The 24286-nt window shown below is 44.7% G+C and overlaps 4 protein-coding genes across 4 annotated transcripts; 2 read left to right on the forward strand and 2 right to left on the reverse strand.

Moving 5' to 3' along the window:
* Window positions 1-459: 459 nt before the first annotated feature.
* On the reverse strand, window positions 460-6856 carry FOMMEDRAFT_159258 (uncharacterized protein; the record flags this gene model as incomplete). Its single annotated transcript, XM_007269237.1, has 13 exons — window positions 460-509; window positions 559-695; window positions 820-960; window positions 1007-1101; window positions 2148-2189; window positions 2241-2331; window positions 2392-2463; window positions 2571-2841; window positions 5294-5424; window positions 5486-5626; window positions 5671-5749; window positions 6553-6567; window positions 6622-6856. 13 exons carry the CDS (start codon window positions 6854-6856, stop codon window positions 460-462), a joined length of 1500 nt encoding a protein of 499 aa, XP_007269299.1.
* A 1177-nt stretch (window positions 6857-8033) lies between these two features.
* FOMMEDRAFT_36599 (uncharacterized protein) lies at window positions 8034-11374 on the forward strand (the record flags this gene model as incomplete). The annotated part of the gene is made up of 5 exons (XM_007269238.1): window positions 8034-8564; window positions 8617-9186; window positions 9245-10114; window positions 10203-10698; window positions 10758-11374. Coding segments are annotated over 5 exons (3084 nt in total), but the record flags the coding sequence as incomplete, so codon positions are not given.
* Window positions 11375-12719: 1345 nt separating this feature from the next.
* FOMMEDRAFT_159260 (uncharacterized protein) lies at window positions 12720-14008 on the reverse strand (the record flags this gene model as incomplete). Its single annotated transcript, XM_007269239.1, has 5 exons — window positions 12720-12734; window positions 12798-12854; window positions 12910-12951; window positions 13004-13619; window positions 13677-14008. The coding sequence occupies 5 exons, from the start codon at window positions 14006-14008 to the stop codon at window positions 12720-12722; spliced, it is 1062 nt and encodes a 353-aa protein (XP_007269301.1).
* Window positions 14009-15480: 1472 nt separating this feature from the next.
* FOMMEDRAFT_127188 (uncharacterized protein) lies at window positions 15481-23143 on the forward strand. The gene is made up of 25 exons (XM_007269240.1): window positions 15481-15845; window positions 15922-16101; window positions 16160-16518; window positions 16699-16859; window positions 17170-17358; window positions 17415-17504; window positions 17559-17734; window positions 17792-18233; window positions 18294-18461; window positions 18527-18644; window positions 18712-18983; window positions 19057-19235; window positions 19289-20353; window positions 20406-20636; window positions 20693-20736; window positions 20794-21058; window positions 21109-21315; window positions 21369-21480; window positions 21539-21563; window positions 21614-21771; window positions 21824-22143; window positions 22199-22353; window positions 22420-22672; window positions 22740-22822; window positions 22891-23143. Exons 1-25 carry the CDS (start codon window positions 15487-15489, stop codon window positions 22932-22934), a joined length of 5655 nt encoding a protein of 1884 aa, XP_007269302.1. The 5' UTR covers window positions 15481-15486; the 3' UTR covers window positions 22935-23143.
* The last annotated feature ends 1143 nt before the right edge of the window (window positions 23144-24286 follow it).

Consider the following 24286-nt stretch of genomic DNA (forward strand, 5'->3'; position numbering starts at 1 on the left):
TAAATACTAGAAAGCGTCAAGTAGTATCCTGGCCCGGAATGATTATCATTCTTCTCAATTCCAGTTTCAACGCCAGTGATACGTCATATCTAAGAGTATTTTCTCTTATACTGGTATGAGTAAGAAACGTCCACTCATCAGCAACAAACGGTTTATCAACATTGATACAAGTGCCCAATGTATTATACTTACTTTTCAACGACTAAATATATGCCCACAACTGTAATATATAAATAAATAAGACTGTACAAATTGTACATTGGAGCAAGGAGCACACTCTAGTTACATACGTAAATAGTAGTTCAAGGCATCAAGAAAACAGTAGCTCGGATAAAAAGGTCCTGAAAGTAAATAAGCAGCTCGAAACGTGGGAATGCAATAAATGAAAACAATCGACAGTGTGGAAATCGGTGAATATCATTTTGATCCGGTACGGAAGTGAGAGGCAAACGCGACTTGTCAAACGCTGCTTGTTCCCTCTCCGTTCGAGTCTGCAGCAGCTGGAACACCTAAAATAAATTAGCCAAGGTTATGAAAGAAAAACTCACACAAACATACCTTCTGCAAATTCGATGTCACTGACAGTCTTCGATCTGTAATTTGTTCCTTCGTTTACTCCTCTCTCGCCTGCCTCCTTTAGATTAATCAGTAGGTGGCTTCCGAGGACACAGAGAAGAGTAGGAGTTGCCACGGCACTTATAAACGATGAAACGAAAGGATTGATGTTTGAAATTCGAATATCCACTATCTGCATCACACAACAAAAAATTACACTACAACAACTTGAGTCAATTATATGTGCACAAATGTTCCACTTACAAGCCATAGTATAGAATTTGGTCTTCAACAAGGACTCTGATGAGATGGAAGCCTTTGAAACCGGATGACATCTTCCAGTACTCTGCTGCCTTGAAGACTGCCAGGCATAGTAAAGTCGTTCCGTATATCAGAGGAGCACTCCTACACTATGTCAGAGCATTTTTAGACACTTTGATATTATGCTCACCAGGAAACGATGCCTAGTGATTGTGGGGCAACATTGACTGGACAAACATCAATGCCCTTTGCAAGACGAGCCGAGGTAGCTGGACAGCACCGTGACTGTGTCAACGCGCTTATCGACCAAGGTGAGAGTTAATTAACATTCTTACGATCTTGAAGTAAAACAGTATAAATAAGAATGCTGAGATCAACTAATACTTCTATGGCAAGAAGTGCCTTGAGTATGATTGAGAGTTTCCTGTCTGCCACAATTTACTTTAAATAAGCATATAATAGGTCTATATATAGTTTCATCAGCCTCGTTTATTTTGCAGTAAGGACCAACGAGGCTATATAGTAACCGAGAACATTCTAATCTTGCTTAGAATCGCTACATTGGACTCGTTGGGATAATTTGTAGTATATATCGTATGAAAAATAGTTGCACGATTCACTAGCTTGTGAGAGGCGATTGACACATATTTTTTACTACAGACGTTGGATTCAAACAAAACCTTTTAAGGTAGGGAACACAAATCGGGTTTTTTCTGGCATAAACTGACCTTGAAGTCATACGTAACGATTGCAGCTGTGCGTTTTGACTACTGACCATTCATTCACTGCATTTACTTAGAAGTTAGGTCGAGTAACGTTTTGGACGACTGGTTTATCCAGTGAGCTGTGTACTATTGTGAATTAAGACTCTAATTAAACACAGAGCCACGGGAAGACTTGATTACGCTTGTTCTCATTCATCACGAAAAAGTCGCAACACTTGTATTAGATTATAACCAGGTATATTTTATACTTTTTGTAAATTTTGTTAAAGCAATTATATTCTTCATAGGGGTTTTCACAAGTTAATTATAATTTAATACAAGTATAATGAGAATCTAGAACAATTATTGAAATTACTGATATTAATTATAATTGTACATATTGTCAAGATATATAAGTGATTATAACATACCTCCCAAAATAATAATGTAAAATATACTTATTATTTTTTGACAGTATAGTATTGTCTTACAATATATACAAATCATTACAAGCATTTGGATAGCTTGCTTTTGTTTTGTATACAGTTTTGTATTGAATAATTAATAAAATGTAATTATATTTAATTATTTAATACAAAAAGATAGTGAATATTATATTATTTCTACAGTCCCAATCCCTGCACCACTAGCAGCCTCTGCCTCGTTCCTCTGCAAGCAGAATTCACGTCAGTAAAGGATTAACGCGTTCTTGGGCCGTACAAAGTAATCTTCGTCACCACGCCTTGGTCGTCGCTCAGTCCCTGCAAGTTGAATTGCAAGGTCGAGCAGGTTTTGGAGGTTGAGGCTGTGCCTGTGAAACAGACTTGGAGTGATTTAGCGAGTGACAATAAGAAAGAAAAGATGGACGCACGGCGATGGCGTGCAGCGAGTGTGAGTAGTGCATGCAGGTTGAGATCCGGAGTGTTGAACGAGTTGATTCAGACTGCAGACGGAATAGTGTCTGTGTGTGTGTGGTCTATGGTTTATCTACGGTGTCCAATGGGAGGTGCAGTAAACTGAGTCGTCAATTGCAAGGTGTATCTCTAGGACGTTCCGGCTCGAAAGGCGAAGGTGAAGTGGAAGGCGGACAGACTCGGCTGAGAGGGGAGTGGAGGGTCACTGCTTCCGTTCGAAATGGTGTCATGCACGGTACTGGGGAATATAAATGCACACAGCGTAGGCCCATCAAGGGTGATGTCAAACATAGGATGGTGGGTGGGGTAGGAGAGTGCGCGGGGGGCCGGAGAGAGGATTGCGCCTGAGGAGTGGTCATACATGGACATTGTCGCGAGTGCGTACTCACCAATTGTTGCTTGCGTTGCTGAGCGGGAAGAAGTACACGAATGCATTTAATTACTGAAAAAGTCGTTCGACACTGGTCAACAATGCAGATGCGCGAATGCGAATGCAAAAAGGAAGGTGAACGTAATAAAAGGAGGGCAACGAAGGAGAGGCAACGTAAGAGGCAAAGCGAGGAGTGGAAGGGATGGAAGGAAGACAAAAAGTTGGGAGGAGAGGGGTGAGCAACTATTGTGCAGGTTATTATGAGGTGGACTAGCTGCTTACGCTTTACGCTGAAGGATGGCGAAGCCAGCTGGGTCGTGTCGTCACAGGATCTGAGGCTCAGCACAAGCATCGCAGTGGCAGATTAGAGAGATGAATGCAGCAATGTTTATTGTCTAGGTGGTTGCAGGCAGTGTGCCTGCTGGAGGATGCTTGTAGGCAGGAGACTGGGCTGGAGAGAACAAAAGCGACGCATAGTGTTGGGGAAAGAGGGTTGGGGGAGATGGTGGAGGTAGGAGGAAAAGGAGTGACGAGTGTAAGTGCGTCATTATATGCTCTCGATCTTCGGTATTCGATTATGTAAGCACTTCGATATAAAGTTTAAAAGCAAAACCAGATTATATTATAAGTCTAACAGACTGATTGTTAACAATATTAATATATATAATTGCATATTATCTTACCAAAAGTACTATAATCAACTTACAAGCATAATACATTACTTTTATAAATATTATAACTAGTTAACTACTGTTGTATATTAATTTATATACAATTTTAACATATTATAATAAAAGTTAAGTACTTGTGTCTCACATATAATATTGTAGTAATACTGGTAGTAACATTACTTGCTTCAAAAAACAATTGTAGTATAATACAATTCTTATATAAGTATTACATTTATATACAGTTGTTACATTTCAATTACAAGCAAAGTATAATTATAATTTTGAATTGTAATTGATATATAAGTACATTATTACATTACATTTGCTATTATCAATTACATTTGTTGCGACTTTTTCGTGATGTTGACTGTATGTATTATGCTCATTGATTCGTTTTGAATAATCTGCTCATGATTATTTTACAGACATTCTCCAAATGCGTGTATTAGCATTTTACCAGCAAAGTAAGCGCGGCTTCGACTTTTGTCGCCATGAATCAATTATATACTTAAATACGTGAGCATTAAACTCACCCAAAAGTATTTTATCTGCAAGAGCACGTTTAGCTAGTGTATATCGCACTGCAATTATCATACCTCTTTATCCATTGTTATCACTTAAATCGTACTCTCTGTCAGTGAAATTCGCGCTTGAAGAATCGTTCTACGAACAATTGTGGTAGGCTAAGACAGTTAGGAGCACCACTTTGATGTACTGATCGGTGATGGCTTCGGCAACAAACGACCGGATCAAGCCTGGATCAACATCCAGAGCATTAGAGCGGGTTAAAATTGGATAGGCGTGTCTGTAGCTGAGAGTCTGGTTTGCCATGAGAGTGGAGATAGTGCAAGGCGAACTACGGATGCACCTTAGACCGGTCGCATTCTTATAAGATTGCAGGCTTCAGATACGGTACAGCTTGCGTGCATTTTTTGCCCAGGATGCAAGACGAGAATGACAGCGTTTCAATCAAAATTTTATCTTGTCAGATTAGGTTAGTGATGTGAGACGCATAGTTAGACATGAATGAAATGACTTCGCAGAGGAAGCAGATGGACATGATGCTGAGAAATTAAAGCTTTTCTGGAGGTGCATCCCTTGCACACTAATGGTTCGTCTTTGCCGCATGACCCACATTTCGACTCCACTTCGGCTGAGTTAGGGAATCATCTCGGTAGTCTAAATTTCCCTACAGAAAACTTTTGTATCACCCACTAGAAATCCGTCAGTCAATGTCCAGCAGACTGCTCAGAGAATCCAAGCCCTTGTGTAGTTATTAATCACTTGTCAGATTCAGAACACAAGCAATAGTATAGTTGCTAAGTATAGAGGATATATGATTTGAAAATAATTATATACTTTATGGTTGCAAATCTTACTCTTACTTACTGTAGAAAAATAGAGAGAAAGAGAAAGGAGTAAATTAGATAAAATCACAAGCTATTTTTCTATAAACTCTATCAAACCTTGATAGATTTCCAACTATCAAACTATAATTCAATTTAATTTTGTTTACATAGGTCCTTAGTCTTTAAAAAGTAGAATAACTATTAATATAGATACAGAAACTCAGTTAAGACTAAAGTATATAAGGGATAACAACTTTGAATATTTAGTATCTGTCCAAGGCACAAGAGGAAAATCAGACTTTTAAGTACAGACTGTCCCTTCTCTATTTAAGCTAGCAACTGTTCAAGCGCCAGAGACACATCAGCCAGGATTATCGTGTAAAAGCATAATCATACACACATTCAGCAAATTGAATGTTGCTAAGAGTTCTTGACCTATAATTCGTTCCTCCGTTCTCTTCTCTCTCACCTGCCTCCTTAAGGTTGATCAGAAGTTGACTTCCGAGGACACAGAGAAGTGTCGGACTTCCAGCCGCACCCAGAAGCTCGGCAATAAAAGGATTGACAGTCACAAGTCGGATGTCTACCATCTTCATCAGACTACAAAATATTACACTACAATAACTTGAGTCAGAAAATTATTCATAAGTGTTCCACTTACAAGCTGTAGTACAGAATCTGGTCTTTAATTAGGACTTTAACGAGGAGGCGGCCTTCGACACCAGAGGACATTCTCCAGTAACCTACTGCTTTGAAGAGGGCCAGACAAAGTAAAATCGTCCCATATATGAGAGGAGAAGTCCTAAATCATGTCAGAGCATGTTAAGGTGCAAGTATCATACTCACCAAGAGATGATTACCAGAATTCGTGGAGGGTTTCCGACCAAACAAATACTATAACCCTCCGCAAGCTGACCAGGAATAGCTAATGCAAATTATTTCAGCCTACTTGTTAACCAAAACGAGAGTTAGATATCAGTTTTACAATCTTCAATTAAACCTCCGTGTACAAAAACACCGAGACCAATGCCCACTTCTATAGCAAGAAGTACCTTGAGAATAATTGAGAGTCTCCTATCTTCCAAGATTAGATTGAGAAACTGTGTGACATATGGACATACCCTCGTTGATGGTAAAATGCCAATACGCGACGTTGGAGAATGTCTATTAAAACTTCGTACATACTATATGTATATGGAATGTAGAGGGTAGTGCTTACAGTCTATAAGGACAATTGTGAACAAATCTGGCATGGGATTGATTTGGTAACTTAATGTCTAATAGTAAACAGCTTACTACATAAGCCAATTGGCCAAAACGTTGCCCGGCCTAACTTCGAAGTCAATAGGAGGAATTGATGGATAAGGTTGGAGAGCTTACAGCTGTAAGCAACGCGTGTTCGCATTCAAGGTTAGTCTATACTAGTGATAATCCGATCTGCTCTCTACCTCAAAAGATTTTGTTTGAGGCCATTGTCTAGAGCAAAATGTCACTCCCGACTGCTTTTTACGACTAAGTGGACAATAGACGTTTCTACTTACAGAGTATAAGAGAAATTATCCCAAGGAGTCCAAAGAAACGATTCTGAGACTCAGGGTTAGAATAAGCGAGTTGCTACATGGCTTGAGGACTCTCACTGTAAAATAAATTAGACTGATAGGATTGCATATCCTGGACTGCATCTCTGTAAATAAGGTATGGGCCTTCATAAGTGGGGACTGGGCACACCCAGAAATATTTCCTCTGCAGGAACACATATCAGTACGTGGTCGAGAGATCATTACAGATTCAGCATACCTCTTTGTCCCCTGTCGTTACTTGATTCGTGTTTTCTGTCAGCGAGGATTAGGAACGAGAAATCATGGTACGGACGGGCATGGTAGATTAAGACGGTCAACAGTGAAACATTGAAGTATTGTGAGGTGGTGAGTTCGGAGATCAATAAATGCACCACGTTTGGATCAACATCTTCAACATCGGAGCGGATGAAGAAGGCGTAGGCACGTTCGCTGTCGAGAGCCTGGTTCGCCATCTGGGGAGAGAGTGCAGCACAAGGTAAGGAGAATCACTGTAATACCTGTCTTCTTATAAGCACACTGAGCTTGAAAAATGTTACAAGTTGCATTATGCTTTGTCCGGGATACAGAAGGAGAGAAGCAGAATGACAGCATTTCAATCGAATTTTTGTTCTGTCAGATCAAGTTGTTGGTATTAGACGTACATGCAGGAACTGTGGAGATGATTTTTCAGAGAATCCAGATGTAAATGATTGTTGCTGTTCTTTGTTGAAGAAGCGCAGCTTCGCTGAGGAATGATTGACATCGAAATTGGCACGCTGATGATCTCCTGTAGCTACATCACCCACGTTTGCATCTTCGCCTCTACAGAGCTAGAGTGTCGGCTCGATAGTCTGATTCATTGCATAGAATAAGTTGCTTTTGGATCAACCACTGGGCGTGCATCAGTGAGCCTCTGGCAGATGTGTGCTTAGCATCTCAACTCCTAAGTAGTTATTTTGGTCGCCTTTTGGATTCAGAACACGTATTTCCAATAATTCAGATGTTCGGGTCTTTCACTACTAGCCAATGAACCTAACCCGCTGAACATTACTAAGAGCAGACAGCAGTAGGAAGGACTGGAATTACCCAACTTACTGCTCGACCTTCCTCATACAATGATGCATTCTGTGAACCGAAGAGTCTGTTCCCTCTTGCATGTCCTGAATCGTTATTACTGTTTCGGTTAGAAAAAGATTGTGTGTGCAATAAAAGTAGCGTTTGCGTCGTTTATAAGAATGAAGGAATGAAGGAATGGTAATACTAATAAACTCTGCGGATCCAAATCTTACTTTATTTCGGCGTACATAAAAAATACGGAGAAAAGAAAGGAGTTAACACGACCAATGAGGCGATGACTTCTCACGAACGACGCGCAAACCTTAATAGTTTTCGTGAGGACGACACTCACCCGTTGCCCGCTGCCAGGCCACGCCTTGTCTTCATCGTCCAGCAACGACACTCAACCGTCCGTCCACCGTCGCCGTCAACAACGCCGACACCGACGACACACGAACACAGAGAGCATACTTCTAGCGACAACAGCCGTCGCTCACCAAACTTTTCGCTCTCACCAGACACTACTTCGTGCGGACATCCGCCACACTGGCCGTCGTCCGCACTTTCCGATAACCTAACTTCCACAAGTTAATCATGGCGCCATTTTCGAAGCCCGAGACGGTCCTCAAGCAGGCAGAGGGTCTCGTCTCTGTTGGGCAGTCTCACGCAGCCCTGCAGTCACTTACAGAAATGTTCTCCTCAAAGCGCTTCCGTTCCACCCCGCTCGCGTCTCTCGAACCCATCATGCTTCGGTTCGTCGAGCTGTGCGTAGAAATGCGCAAGGGCCGTACGGCCAAAGAAGGCCTCATGCAGTACAAGAATATCGCGCAGAACACCAGCGTCGGCTCAATCGAAGTCGTCATCAAGAAGTTTGTTGCGCTTGCAGATGCCAAGGTCCAGGAGGCGCAGGAGAAGGCTGAGAAAGCCGTTGCGCTCGTCGATGTAGATGACCTTGAGGCGAGCGAGACGCCCGAGAGCATTTTGCTTGGGGCCGTCAGTGGAGATCAAAACAAGGACAGGACGGATAGGGCGCTTGTTACGCCCTGGCTCAAGTTCCTTTGGGAGAGCTATAGAACGGCTCTTGAAACTCTTAAAAATAATGCCAGACTGGAGGGAATCTACCAGGTGAGCACAGATTATGCTTACTATATGTTTTTTCTGATCGGACGATTGACAGCAAATCGCACAACAAGCCTTCAAATTCTGCTTGAAGCATCAGCGCAAGGTCGAATTCAGACGTTTGTGCGAGACACTACGTCTTCACCTTGCAAACGTAGCAAAATATGCACACCAACCGCATTCTATTAACCTTGGTGACGCCGATACGCTGCAGCACCATCTTGATACACGTTTTGCGCAGCTTAATACATCCGTCGAGCTCGAGCTCTGGCAAGAAGCCTTCCGTTCAGTCGAGGACATACATAATCTCCTTAATATGGCGAAGAAGTCACCTCGTCCAGCTATGATGGCGAACTATTACGAAAAATTAACTAGAATATTTTTGACGAGTGGAAATGCCTTGTTTCATGCCGCGGCGTGGGCGAGGTATTACTCTATTGTCAGGTCCGCCGGAGGGAAGACGGACGAAGAATTAAGTAGACTGGCAGGACAAGTGCTCATTAGCGCGCTTGCTGTCCCTGTTGGTCATGCGTCTGAGGAAGATGAAGTCAGAGGGAGGACCGCGCGTCTTACAGCTTTACTCGGTCTGACTAAGACACCGACACGTACTGGATTATTGAAAGAAGCGGTAAGCTAAACCCCGATATATCCGTAACAACTCATTCTTACTGACGTCTAACTTGTAGTTATCACGTAATGTGCTTAGACTTGCCCCGAAAGTCGTAAAGGACCTCTATAACATCCTAGAAGTGACCTTCGACCCGCTTTTACTCTGCAGCAATGTCGTCCCGCTTCTCAAGGATCTCTCCTCAGATCCAAACTATGCATCGTATCTCCCACTTCTGCAACGCGCCTTGCTGAGTCGTCTTCTCGCACAACTCGCACAGGTCTACTCAACGATGGAGGTCTCGCGCCTGCTAGAGCTCGTTACACCTCTGCACGGCTCATTTGAGGGCGCATACGAGGCACCACAGGTTGAGGCATTCCTTATGGCATGTGCGCGTAGTGGAGATTTACGCGTGCGCATCGACCATGCTTCGGGAAGCTTAACGTTCATCGATGAGGCTTTTGGGAGCCCAGTTGCTGGCTCGAGTACGGCGATTTTGAACGCGTTGGATAAGAGCGTTCAACCCTCAGCGAGTGAACTTGTGCGTACGAGGTTGAGCAGTGTCGCGACGTGTTTGCATAATGCGTTAATCGCTATTAACCCACCTCCCTCCGAAGCGGAGAAAGAAAAAGAAGATAAGGAAAAACTTGCTCAGCTCGTGGCCGTTGCCAATGCGGAGCGTAAAGCCTTACAAGTCCGACGAGCGATTGTTGCTCGGCGTAGGGAGCTTATTTCAGAGTTGAGTGTGCGGAAAGAGAAGGAGGAAGCAAGTCGACGTGCAGAGGCGAGTAGGAGGGAGAAGGACGAGGCTGCGCGTAGGGCAATGGAGGACATGAGGAAGAAGCAGGAAGAGAGGCTGAGGAGGGATAGAGAGAACTTCGATAAGGAGGAGGCGAGGAAACTCGCACAAGAATTAAAGGAGAAGAATATTTTGAAGGTCGATGTGGACGTACGTTTCATTTCTCTCATTCGTCACTCTTCGTCATTACTTTAGCATTTTTACTGATTAAACAATCTTCTTCCTTCGTTATTTCTAGGATCTCGGAGATTTGAACAGAGAAAACCTCCTTTCTCTACAAGTCCAACAAATCGAAAAAGAAAAGAAAGATCAATCCGAACGGTTGCGTATCATCGCCAAGCGACTCGATCATACTGAGCGAGCCTTCCGAAAGGAAGAACGGCCCCTCCTCGCGCAAGACTATGAGCAACAGCAAGTTGACGATCGTCGCGCATTTGAAGAATCACAAAAATCCCGTCTCGAAGCTGCCAAGTTGGCGCACCAGATGGACCTTGATACGAAGAAGAGGTTATCGAGGATGATGGATGACTATAAGAAGCGGAAGGATGTGTATGTGAGTCGACGTGGAGAAGAGTTTGTTAAGCGAAGGAAGGAGGCGGAGAGGAAGGTTGAAGAGGAGAAGAGTAAGAGACGCGCGGCGGTTTTGAAAGCGAGGGAGGAGGAGAGGAAGAGGGAGGAGGAGGAAGAGAGAATTAGGAGTGAGCAGGAAGAAGAAGAGAGACGTTTAGAAGAAGGTTCGTTGTTCATCTTATCTATTTGAGCCCACCTGGCTAACTAACTGTAAATCTTTTAGAACGCATAGCAGAAGAGAAACGCCAACTCGAAGAAGAAGAGGCTGCCAAGGCCGAAGCAGAGGAAAAAGCCAGAAAGGAAGAAGAACAGAAAGCCGAAGCGAGGAGGAAGCGCGAGGAAGAACGAAAGTTGGCAGAGGAACGTGCGAAGTTACAAAGGCAGAGAGAAGAAGAAGCAGAGGCGCGGTTATTGGCTCGTCGGAATGCTCCTCCACCTTCTTCCCAACAACCAGGAGGAGGAAGAGCAGACTCGCCTGCAGGGGCTTGGAGACGTAGTGGTGCGACTCCTCCTGGGGGAGCGACACCTACGCGTCAGGCAAATGCTACCCCTCCTCCTCCTGCAGTGGAAACACCTTCGACGGCGGGGAAGTACGTTCCTGGTGCGTTCAGACGTGGTGGTGCACCTGCCACCGCTGGTACTGGTGGGGGATGGCGTGCGCGTGAGGCTGCGAGAGCTACTACTGGAGCTGGGGCGGTGACACCGGAAAGACCTGCTTCTCCTGCTGTTGGAGCTGCTGCTGCTAGTGGAGGAGCTGAAGCGAAAGAGGGAGGGAGGGATGAGGATGGGTTCCAGACTGTATCTGAGAAGAAGGTGTGGCGACCTACGAGGGGAAGAGGTGGTGGGGAGGTTGGTGCTGGCCGAGGAGGGAGTAACCGGTGGTGATTAATATTGGTTGTCGTAAAGCTGTACGCACGTATGGCTATATGCTATGTATGCTCCCCTGTCCTTTTCTTACAGTATGAATAATCCGCGCGTTGGGAAGTAGGAGCTTATATTGTTTTGTTTTGTTTTCCAAGCTTGAGAATACATGCATACCTGCAATTTGGCTTTTATGATTTCCAAAGTACAAATATATAATTCAGATATCATTCCATACTTTCGCAGCTTTCTTTGCTGCATCCTCCATGGCCTTCTTTTTCTTCGATGAAACTCCTACTGAGAGCTGTTTTCCGTCTCCTGCAGGAGGCAATGGACGTTATTACACTGCAAACAATTTCGAGGATAAAGAAAACATACGGATTAGCCTGCAAGACCACTGTGGAAAGTGTGCTGGCCCTGATGTGTCACAAATCATCTCAACCCTTTCAGTCAAGTCATGTGCTACCAAATAATTTTGGAATGCTGAAAGGTATGAAGGCGACGAGTCTGCTATCAACCCTGGGTTTTCTTTGTCTTTAGACACAGGCATTAACGTTTGTCCTAGAATACTATAGTCGATTCCTAAACTCACATAATCTTTCCAACGTCTCGCGTGCTGCTATCTCATTCGCTACTCTCTTCTTGGTGTCAGTCCCCCTTCCATAAACTTTGCCATTAACTAAAGAGTTGTGAGTTGCAACTTTGCTTGGGACTTGGAGGTGAAAGATGCATACTAGTACAAGTGGTACTCCACAAAGGCTGATGATCATCCCCAATTGTTCGTGCTACAATTTCCAACGAGACTTTGTTCTTGGCTTTGTAGTTTAGTAATTCTGTCATACTTGCTAGATAGGACATTATAAGCATTGTTAATGCTCGGAAATAACTCCACTTACAAGTAGATAGGGTTGATACAGAGTCTATTGACGGGGGAGGGGGGAACATACTCAATAGTCTATGCGTTTGTTCCCCAGACCTCTCTGTAGAATTGGGCAATGGATAGTGTCGGTCCTTAGGGTCTTGAATAACCTTGATCTCAGGAGACATGATAGTAGCAACAGTATTACGGCTACTTCTTCTAACTCTCCCCCACAGGTCTTTGTCTACCATAGATAGGATCTGCATTTGCTCATCAAGACCTACCAAGCTGCTAGACTCAAGAGATTTTTCCTTCGGTTCCCAAGCAAGTTTTCCGACTTCATAAATGTAAGTACATACAAGCTTTCAATAGAAGATGTCTCATTACCTTTTCCCTGACAACTTTTAAATGTGTCAATTATAGGACTGTCTGAACCCAGACTGAGCAGAATATTACAAATATCCTCTAATGAATCAGCATCTGACTGAGAATCAAATTGTTATCAGTCAAAGAACAGAAGATTGTGGTGGAAAATATACTAACTAGGCCCAGGGAAAAGACATCATTGTCATCAATCAATGTAAGGTCTGCATCCGAGTTCTGTGCAAGATATTAATATACACATGCTCTGTGAATGCTAATGTTGAATAAGTACCTCAAATAAATAGAATGCAAGAACGTCGTATGTGCTTTTAATCTAAGGTTATTCAGCATATTTTATATTTAATCATCTTATAAACAAGACATACTAAACGGAATGCTCCTGGGTCTCCAACTGGTGCAACCTTGAAGTTCTTGTCAATCATCAACTTTAACCCAGATTGCATAGATTGCATCTTCTTCATCTTCTTTTTGCTGCCCTGAGAAGTCACCTTCAGAGAATTGATCACCTTCTCATACCATGTTCTTTCGAACAGACGCAGCCCTTTCAGGAATATGCACTGATCAAATGGAGGAGCTGTACCATCTGATAAAGGTGTTTCCCGGAACGGACCCTGTCGCTTTGGCACTTCGACTTGCTGTTGCCATTGGCCCCAAAATGATAATTCAGTACCAACTACACCAGGAACGCCAGCCTCGAAACTAATGTCTGTATCGCAGACCGTATTGTTCCATGAGATATTTGCCCAGTCACCAGTCAGGATACATTCCCTGACGAATATGAGGTCGTGCAAGGAAACAGGTCGGCCGAGGTTGTGGGCTAGTTGCAGCCAAGAGAAGCAGTTGGAAAGCATATAGTCCTCCATGCCCTTTGAGGCTAATGCTGCATTTCGTGTCGCTCGGAACTTCGTTATGAGTGCAGCACCCGCTCTAGATGAACAGGACAATGTTATACTGCTGCTTGCAGTGACTTCAAGCACTGACCTGTAATTTAAGTAGATATATTATTGCTAGGACATGATATATTTTTGAGTGACATACCCAGAAATAGAGAAACTGCCGGCGATCATCCTAACACTCTCAGATTTTCGGCACCCAGGCTGTAGGGATTCTAATTGGGTTTTCTTTTGGTAGACCTCTGGGATTGGTTCAAAACCGGCTGGAAGACCAAAACCACGATTTTCCAGGGACCCTGGAGGGCTGAACGCATTGAAGAGCTTGATGAACTTGCCGTGTTCCGACATGTAACCAACGTCGCCGATGCGGACAAAGTCGTAATCACCGCTAGGGTTCGGTTCAAAGAGGGCGAGTCCATAATTCAAGCAAGATAACTTGAGAGAATAGCATTCGTGAGGGGGTAAACTTCGAGGCATTTGAGGAAGGGGGATCGATATGTGCTTTCTCTCGCCTGCTTGTCCTTTATGTGAAATAAAGGCAGTGCACCACAAGGCACATGTTGATTGGATTTCGATAAGGACTGCCTTTTCTAGATCAAACTAGGAAATCATTTCTCTTACTTAAGGATGCTGTGATAAACGTGTAGGATAGCTTCATACTAAAGAAAGAGAATCACTCAATGAGCTTGCTGTGTTCTGAGACATAGCCAACATCGCCGACACGAACGAAGTTGTAATTGCCATTAGTATTTGGTTTGAAGAGGGCATATCCGAGTTTGAGGCAGGCTAGCTTTTGAGCATACAAGTCGCTGGTGGATAGGTTCCAGAGCATCGTGTTAGTGATTGTACTCTTTCAAGAGCGTGCATTTTGTCAGTGAAGGTCTGTGTGTTACGGGGAGCGTTCTAATGGGAGCGTGACGACGGAGACGGGAGGAAAATTGCTTGACACCTGAAAGAGAGATCATTGGTGTATATCAATAGATGAACAATAGATGAAGCACTGATGTTATGATGGCAGTGAGAGAAGAAGCGCGATCATCATCCAGGCCTATTCTGTACCCTTTTCAATTTCAAAATACATTCGGCGGGGAAGATGATTAATATTATTAGTTGCGGGCCGCATTGAAAACGCGGTTTATTCAAACTGGATGGAGAACTCCGCCTACAATGCCTTGTGCTCATCCCACTACATATCCGCTAAGTAGAGAAAGATCGGGCCAACGTCCAGCCCAGTGAACAAGCGCAACAAATGTTCGACGATGCTACGGCACCTTTATAGCTATTGCCTTACATAATCGATTAACTCAATCACGTGCGTGGATCTAAGCTACGCGACACGAAGAGAGGCTCCGACGACAGGACACGACAACGGTAACGAGAAACTGGTTGCTGCGCACTCGACTTGCTTGTTTCTCGGCAACAACTCTTTGGCAGGCCTCATGAACGCATAACAGCATATGGAACGACACTCACCGTCCCATTCCGGCTCCGAACACTTTAACTTAGGGGACTACACCTTGACGTCCGCAGTAGATCTCAGCGGCACGCCGGCGGGAATTGCCTCGAGTGTGCCGTCCAGTCCAATAAGCCTTAGCCCGCGAGACGGAAGCATCAGCAGGCGCAGACTGAGCTGGGCGAGGATGGAGAGGCAGCATGTCGATATGCTTGATGACCCACTTCGGCTGGACACGAGCAAGGCGCAGGCACATGAAGACCGTGAAAGCCCAGACACGGACACGCCTCACGAAGATGACGCAGTTGCACGCGCAGGCTTCTTTCGTGAAACCACAAACGCGTCGCAGTCATCCCTTATTGGCGCATACCGCAGCAAGTCGGTCGTGTCTGAATATAACGACATTGACCTTGATGACGATGAAACACGCCTCACTTCATCTATAGCCGGTCAACGTACAAGCGAGGCGTCCAACATCGACCTTGAGCGCACCCCGGGGAGCATGAACCGAAGCCATCGCTCGAAGAGTGTGCGCTACAGCACCGCACCAAGCCCTGGTGAACGACTGCGTTCCGTCAAGCGGAATCTTAGACGTGTCTCATTGCGGGTGGTAAACTTTGCGGGTGTCGGTTTAGAAGAGAAGGTGCGAGGTGTACGTCTTCCGGATGACGAATTCGGAGGAAAAAGAACGCGCGGTAAGGAACGTGCACGCGAAGACGTAGCAGATTACGAAGCTATCGAAAACGAGGAAGAAGAACTTCCTGACCTTGCAGCGAGGCTACCCATCCGGGGGCGGACTTTAGGCTTCCTTAATTCCACTAGTCGAATACGACTAGCCATGTTTCGTTTTCTTGCTCATTCGTACGTACTTTATCACATGGCGTTTTCTTTAAGTACGACGCAGAAAGCTAATACACGGTATGGCTGCCTTTCCCAGCTGGACCGAACCCATTATCCTCCTTCTTATCGTTTTCAATGCCATCGTACTTACAGTTCAGGCTGCGCGCTCGTTCACTCTCCCTGATGACTCCTCTAATGACCCCTTACCTGCTCCTATTCGCGGGTATTTTCATTTCTGGGAAGATTATGCGTTATTCGTCCTTTTCATTTTATTCACGTAAGTCTATATCGTCCCTTAATTTTGTACACTACTCAGATGGAGGCTTGTCCTACAGGTTGGAGGCGTTTGCACGTATTGCTACTACCGGGTTCGTTTTAGACCCAGAGGTGCCCACTTCAGCACTTTACAGAGGACTTTTCACGTACTCTCCCTCACCCGTTGTCTCGCGCGATGCGCAACCCTCCTTCCCCATGTCACAATCGACCTCTTTCGCATCGAGCCTGGCTCGAAGTGGTTCTCAACGGAGCGGTGGACCGAGATTAAACTCAATTTTCCATCAACTACGCGAAAACATCGTGCGTCCATTTGCACTCGCGCATCATCAGACTTCACCTGGGTCCATACCAGTCTCGCTATCCACTACGCTCGAACCTTCTTCTGTGGTCGTTGGTGCTGGGAGGCAGTCATCCGCAAGTCTTCTGCAGGAGAAGGGCCTGAATGGTACCGCACCTTCGTCCGTCTTCTCAGATGCCTTTCATGGCACTGACAACGTTCCTGCTCCGCACCATATACACGACCCCCGCGATGTAACAAAGCCTACTTTCTTTGCTCGAGCTTTGCGCAGTGCAACTGCAGACATGCCTGACGACGCAGGAGGCAAGTCGGGAAAGGAGTATCTCGGACTACCGTTCCGATTGACGGTCTACACCGCGCAGGATCACGTCACTCGAAACGTGCCCTATCTTCGCCACTCGTGGAATCGGATAGACTTTATTGCGATAATTTCCTTCTGGATTACATTTATCCTAGCGGAAGTCGGCGCCGAACGCAGCCATTCAAAGCACATTGCTGTTTTCAGAGCACTAAGCGTATTAAGAACAAGTAGATTACTAGCGGTAACGAGTGGTACGACGGTATGTCCGCTTTCTTATCTTCTCGACATTTAAGCTTGGTGGCTTAATTAATTTCCTGTGTCTAGACTATCATGAGGTCCCTGAAACGTGCTCGACCGCTTCTGACCAACGTTGCATATTTTGTACTTTTTGCCATAATATTATTCTCGTGCGTATCCGGTTATGTTTTGCTTACGGCATACTAATGCTTCGCAGAATTATCGGCATACAGTCGTTTCAGGGTTCTTTTAGGCGATCGTGCTTCTTGCAAACGGCATCGGGACTTGAGATCAACCTTGAACAACGCTGCGGTGGTTTCATAGACCCGACCTCTTTAAATGTTACAGCGTTCGTTAAATTGGATGGGACAACCAGCACATCTTCGAAGGGTTACATCTGCCCGTTGGGTCAAGTCTGCAGGGTACGTATCTTAGAGTTCTTCATCGATTTTGCGCTGCATAATGAAGTTTCAAATAGGAAGCACAAAATCCAAATGCAAACGTACAGAGCTTCGACACGATATATTTTGCAGCGCTAGAAGTTGTCATTGTTGCATCCGCGAATGGGGTGAGTCTGAAGACCCTCATTTTACGACATACCTGACGATTGACGTATTTACAGTGGTCGCAAATGATGTATTCTATGATCGACGCGGAGTTTTTCGTCTCCTGCTTCTTTTTTATCATTTGTATTGTCGTGTTGAACTTCTGGCTTATCAACCTTTTCGTTGCTGTCATTACAAACACTTTCTCGGCTATTCGGAAGGACACGCAGAAGAGTGCGTTTGGTGCTGCACCGTGAGTCTTCTCGCTCACGCCTCTGTTGAACTGATATTGATATGAGTGTCATTATAGTCTGGGGCCGATCGTTCTCGATAATGACGATGATTATAGCGTGCTTGACGGACGAACTAGGTCGGGTACCAGCTCAGTCAAGGAATGGTATGACCGCACGAAATGGATTTGGGTCCTCTTTGCTCTTGCCTCTGTAGTCCTACAAGCGACTCGTTCTGCTGAATCTTCCGAAGAGCATCTCCGCATCCTAGAGTGGGGCGAGCTTGCTCTGACCTTTCTTTTCGATGTTGATATTGTCTGGCGATTCCTCGGCTACCTTCCACGCTGGCGTAATTTTTTCGATCACGGAAATAACTGGCTTGATCTGCTCTTAGCAATTGGATGTACTATTATCCAGCTTCCTGCTATCCGTGATTCGACTGTCTATCCGTGGTTAACGATTTTTCAACTCATGCGGTTCTATCGTGTGATTCTGGAGGTACCGAGAATGCGACCATTATTGGTGAGTGCAACTAATGATGGTGGTCCAATTCGGGTCAACTTATTAACTTTTGTGGTCAAGCTTACTGTATTTGGGAACTTGTATGGTTTGGTCAATATGTCCTTGTTTCTTATCCTTGCGAATTATGTCGCGGCACTAGTTGGTGTACAACTTTTGCGTGGCGATATGTCCAGCAGCGTGAACATGAATTTTAAGGAAATCTACAATTCCTTTCTCGCCATGTATCAGGTATGCATTTGCTGCACATAGTTACTGTCGACATTTATAATCGTTTGCTGACATTTCCCATCAAGGTATTCTCCTCTGAGAACTGGACGGATGTTTTATTCGGCTCTTCGGTCGCAGAAGTGCCGTTAGGACAATCTGCACTTGTCGCGTTGTTCATAACTATATGGTTCCTCTTCGCAAACTGTAAGTAACGTTTCTTTGTCAACTGCAGAATCGCAAGTAAACATCCTGACTTTCTTTGCCTTGACAGTCATTCTCTTGCAGCTTTTCATCGCTGTTATAAACGAGAACTTCGATGTTGCGGAGGAATTGAAAAAGGGTAAACAGGCGACGAATTATTATGCGACACAACAGCCTGTTCAGGCTTCTCCGGCATGGCTGAGGCGGCTGAACCCATATCGTTGGTTCAAGGCCAATCCGAAATCTATTGCCGTCGAAAACCTTCCGTCGAATCTTATCCTTCCTATGCAGAAGGCTGTTATCCAGGACAGCTCGTTCAACCCGGATTTCTCCACGACAAGTGTGAGTTGTTCCTTTCGCGGCTTATTGGTAGGTACCGTACAGGCTTAGAGACTGATTCTGTTGACTCTTGTAGGTGAGGAGAGGGAAAAGTTTGATCAAGGGGCATTATTCGAGCAAGTCGATCAGCGCACTGCAACGACTGTTTATTGGTGAAAATCGATCCAATGACGTGCCACTTGCAACGCTTCGTGTCGCACGACGCGATTCTCTGGGTCCACAAGACCCGAACAGTGAAGAGCTTGAAAGACATCTGTAAGTAATCTGCCGCATCCTACACTTTACTGTCCTGCTAATGTATATATCAGCGAGATCCTAGCCTCAATAAATGCTGACGCTCAAGATTCACAAGACATCAACGACGTGCTGTACGAACGGAGGGCACAGAAAGCTGACTTCATCCGGGCGCATCCATCGTACGACAAGACCTTCTGGATCTTTTCGCAGAAGAATAAGATCCGGCAATTTTGCCAGCGTCTGGTACAGCCGGCGAACGGAGACCGCATATTTGGCGTTCCGCACTCGCCGCTAGCACATTCGCTTTTTCAACTGATCCTTCTGCTGACCGTCATCGGCGGAATCGTCGTCGAGGCTATTGCTACACCTGTATATCGTAAGAACTTCTACAGCGAACATGGAAAGATAAGAGGATCATGGTTCGACATTGCGGAGACGACGTTTGGACTGGTTCTCTTTGTCGAGTTCCTCATCAAACTAATCGCGGACGGATTTTCCTTTACCCCAAACGCATATATCAGGAGCATCTGGAACGTGCTGGACTTGTTCATTCTTATCGGGCTCATTGTCAACGTCGTAACGGGACTTATCTTCATCGGTGGCCTTAGTCGTTTCACCCGGTCATTGAAGGCGCTACGGGCTCTTCGACTTATCACTCTCATAGAAAAAATGCGCTCGACGTTTCAATCGCTCATCATCTCTGGTGCGCTCCGTATTCTGGATGCAGCCATGCTCGCTATCCTATACATGATACCGTATGCCGTTTGGGGCCTGAATATCTTTCACGGCTTGTTGAATGAATGCAACGATTCGAACGTCAATGGCGTTGATAGTTGTGTGAACGAATACCCGAACTCGGTCATCGGGTCTGATGATTCTGCGATCACTTTCCTTGCTCCGCGTTCGTGGGATAATCCTTCGCCTTCAACGACTTTCTCCTTCGATAACTTCCGGTCTTCGCTACTGATTCTATTCGAGATCGTCTCGCTTGAGGGATGGGTAGATGCTATGAATGTTGCGACAAGCGCATTAGGCCCGAACGCGCAGCCGCAAACTAACTCTGCCGAAGCGAACTCGATTTTCTTCCTTATTTATATGCAGCTTGGAGCCGTTGTTGTCCTAACACTTTTCGTCAGGTACGCCTCCCACTTCTGACGTGCTGTTTCTCTGGTGCTGATTGATCTATAGTATCATTATCGGCAACTTCTCTTCGAAAGCGGGTCTCGCTCTATTAACCAAGGAACAGCGAGAGTGGGTCGATTTGCAGAAACTCATCAAGCGACAACGACCGTCGAAGCGGCCGAAGGTCAGACCTAAATCGAAGTTTAGAGCATGGTGCTATGACAGAGCCGTTCACAAACATGGGTGGTGGTCTCGGACTATGACTTTCCTGTTTATCATACATATCTTCGCTCTCATGTATGCGCATCTAGGTTTATGTTACCCCATTTTCGGCTAATTTGATTTTCGTCTAGGACACAAACACTGTCAACGCAGGATGCAGTAGACGAACTACGGAGTGTGTAAAGTTTATATTTCTGCGATACGATGATTCTGATGCTCTTGAGACTTTCAGACAGCTGGTTTCTGGCCATTACACTCATTTACGTTGTCGATATTATTGTACGGTGGTTCGGACTTGGTTTTCGCAGCTTCAAGGCAAACGGATGGAACATTTTCGATGTTATCGTCGCTGTTGGAGCCCTCGTAACGACAGTGATTGACAGGCTCGGCTCAGACAGTTTCCTCATCGCTCAGCTACAGAAACTATTCCTTGTTAGCATTGCGTTCAAGCTGGTGCAAAGGACGAACAGCTTGAATCAGTTGTTTAAGACGGCGATGTACGTGTACTAACTAACTCCATGACGATCTTCACTGATTTGCTATGTAGGGCGAGTTTGCCGGTAATCTTGAGTTTGCTGGCCCTTTGGTTCATTCTGTTCTTGTTCTTTGCAATACTCTTCGTGGAAGTGTTCAGCTTGACGAAGTGGGGTTCGGCCGAGTCGCGCACACAGAACTACTCGACTCTGGGGTCTGCACTTGTCATGCTGGCTTTTATGAGTACAGGCGAAGGCTGGAATCAATACATGCATGATTAGTGTGTAATCTGCATACTTCCTTTTTTCGCGAAGGGCTGACTCTGTTCCTTAGCGCCCTCGTCTTTCCGCGCTGCACCCCTTCCACAGACACTGATCCTCTGACAGACTGTGGGAGCATAGGATGGGCATTCACGTTGTTCATTGCGTGGAACATCCTTAGCATGGTGAGTAACCTCACTGCTGCTCGGATATGATTAGGTTAACAATGAAATTCGCTTTTAGTACATCTTCGTCAACATGTTTACTGGTACGTCACGCCGCGTTCCTCTTAATAATACTTTGCTCATCGCAAAATAGGTGTTGTCGTCGAGAGTTTCTCCTACGTTTTCCAACTTGTCGGAGGGACGAAGGCCATCACTCGAGAGGAAATGCGTGCATTCAAGAAAGTCTGGGCGGAATTCGCGAATCCTCGCACAGGGTACCTGGAGAAGGGTGAACTCGTCAAGTTTTTGGGTGTAAGTTGATAATGTGCATTGCTACGGTATATGTTTATTGACTGCTATGTAGAAACTGAGTGGCGTCTTCGAAGTCCGCATATATCCAGCAGATTGCAGTGTCAAGAACGTGCTTGCCGTTACTCAAGCCAATAATGACACGGACCAGCCTTGGCCAGGGTCAAATGCTGTTTTAGAGGGGATTGAGTTATCGAAGCTCAACAAGATTCTAAGTGGGATCGACAATGCCAAGATCAGGAAAAGGAGAACATTATATTCACGGGTATACAACGAGGCGATGATCTCACAGGAACCAGGGAAAGGCATATCGTTTACGAACATGCTACTTATGTTGGCGCATCACAAACTCATTGACGATCGGCAAGCTCTAAGGTACGACCCGACTTATCGAAGCGTGTGTGAACGTTATCCTGACTCATGATTATAGCTTGAACGAACTCGTAACGAGAACCGAGATCAATAAGTTTGTCAACGATCTAGTTAATCTCGACCGCGTCCGTTCGTTATTGAAGACAATTTACTATCGTCGACAATTCCGCGCCATGATGGAAGAGAAAAGACGGCAACAGATGTTTGACCAAGGTACGACAGCTTGTATTCACCTGTCCTTTCATCTCCAAACGACCACTTATCATTTAAATTTTCTAGACATCCCTGCGATCATTGTCGAAGATACGCCATCCACTCCACCAACGACATCTCGTGATATCACACAGGCAAACCGAGACTCCATGGGCTTCTTCCGTGATCCCTCATCTTCCCCTTCTTCCCCTTCCCCGTACCATTCACCTGATTTGTCTATTACACTGGATTCGCCTTCGCGAAGGGGTCGAGGCTTGCAGAGGAATAGACGCGTGAGTGACGTTAGTATGTTGTCGGCGGATTTGGGGTATCAGTATCCGTGAGTTTAATTTGTCGTCGTATCCTGGGTAATTGTCCATATTTCTGACGACCATTGATGAATGAAGGATCGAGACATCTCCTGTCCGAGACTCAATCGAGGAAGACCCTCAGCATGTGCTTTCGTCAATGCAGAACTCTATGTGGGGAGGTACGTTAACTCTCACTCTATTCTTCCTCTTCGTTCAACCCTCTAACCTCATGTTCCTGTAATGGTAGAAATGATGCTCGAAGCTGCCGAAGACCCAGATTCTTCTCGATAACCTCATCCCATAGTCATAGCCATCATTATCGATTGAAAACACACCCTCCTTCAAACCTCCGTTTTAAATTCGTTTTCACTTTCCTGTTATTTCGCAAACTTCGTCCACTCCTTTTTCGCTGACAGATTCTTTATCTTTATTATCTTTTTCTTTCTTAGGACTCTTTCCTTTGTACTTGTTCGTTCGTTTCTTTTCTCCTCACTCACTCATCCTGTTTCCCTCTGCTCATCTTCCCACAGTGTTTTGAAGGACTAATTGCCTGTTTTTTTTTTCCTTCGTACATACTACATTACACAACGTAGACAGACTGAATAGCAATCCTACCAGAACGTGCAATTTGTTCATAATTGCTTCCTTGCGATGATGAATTGTAGATCTAGCGTAATCTAATCTGAGCTGTTTTTAAGTCATCGCAAACGTATATATAAAAAGAATACACGTCCCTATGTATACTGTTGTAACTTACTAGCCAGCTAAGTATGCATGCCTACCATTTGTTTGTTAGATAGAGCAACATAAACAAATAGTTATGTGTACAAGCTAGAACAAACAGCTGGTGAACGAGACCTCGACGTCATAGCCCTAGATCATTCGAGTCAAGCGGCACGAGGGTATTGATGACGTCAGATCATATAACAGTATCTCCTGACCAAAAGTATGGTGCAGACTTGATAATTCAATTATGAAAGAACAAGAGTCATACAAGCTTCAGACAATTCAATCCCATTAATTTGTAACCCCCCCCCCCCTCTCTCTCTCTCATTATTCTCCCTAGGGTCAGGAGAGGTATGAGGCTGTCCTAGAGAAGAAGAAAAGAAAAATATTATTAGACCATGTATGTCAAAAAATTGTACTGTGTTTCCTTCAATACTTACCAAGTGTGGCCTCAGGAATAGCTACCCTTGAAAAATAGGCAATGATTGAGCCTCTTTTTGCTGATAGACCCTGACTCTTACAGCTCTTTTTAGGACAGCCCTGACTGGCCATTTATGTAATTATAGTACAGTGAAACCTCTCATTAAGCATTGCCCTTGGTGGACATAAAAAGTAATGCTTATTAAGAGGTTATGCTTGTTAACAAGTAAAATTCTAGTGTCTACAAGAGTAATGGTAGACCTGAAATGTCATGCTTAATGAGAGGTTATGCTTAACAAGAGTAATGCTTACAGTATATGACAAAAGTATTGCACAGGTGAAAAAATATATATAACTTCCCCAAAACACAATAATATTACACTCTGTAAATTGGTACTTGTAGTCTAGCATTTTATGAATACAACACTCTATAGAGTATTAAATTCCTTTCAAAAATGAGTGAAAGCAGAGAAGAATACAAAAAGGTCATTTTCAAC

This window comes from Fomitiporia mediterranea (assembly GCF_000271605.1).
Source record: "Fomitiporia mediterranea MF3/22 unplaced genomic scaffold FOMMEscaffold_9, whole genome shotgun sequence".
Taxonomy (NCBI): Eukaryota; Fungi; Basidiomycota; class Agaricomycetes; order Hymenochaetales; family Hymenochaetaceae; genus Fomitiporia; species Fomitiporia mediterranea.

Bases quoted from the DNA above. Each gene is read 5' to 3' on its own strand.
- FOMMEDRAFT_127188 (XM_007269240.1), top strand. From the start codon at position 15,487: ATGAACCGAAGCCATCGCTCGAAGAGTGTGCGCTACAGCACCGCACCA. The intron at 18,984-19,056 runs GTGAGTTGTTCC...TGACTCTTGTAG, and splicing joins CGGATTTCTCCACGACAAGT to GTGAGGAGAGGGAAAAGTTT. The intron at 22,673-22,739 runs GTGAGTTTAATT...TGATGAATGAAG, and splicing joins GATTTGGGGTATCAGTATCC to GATCGAGACATCTCCTGTCC.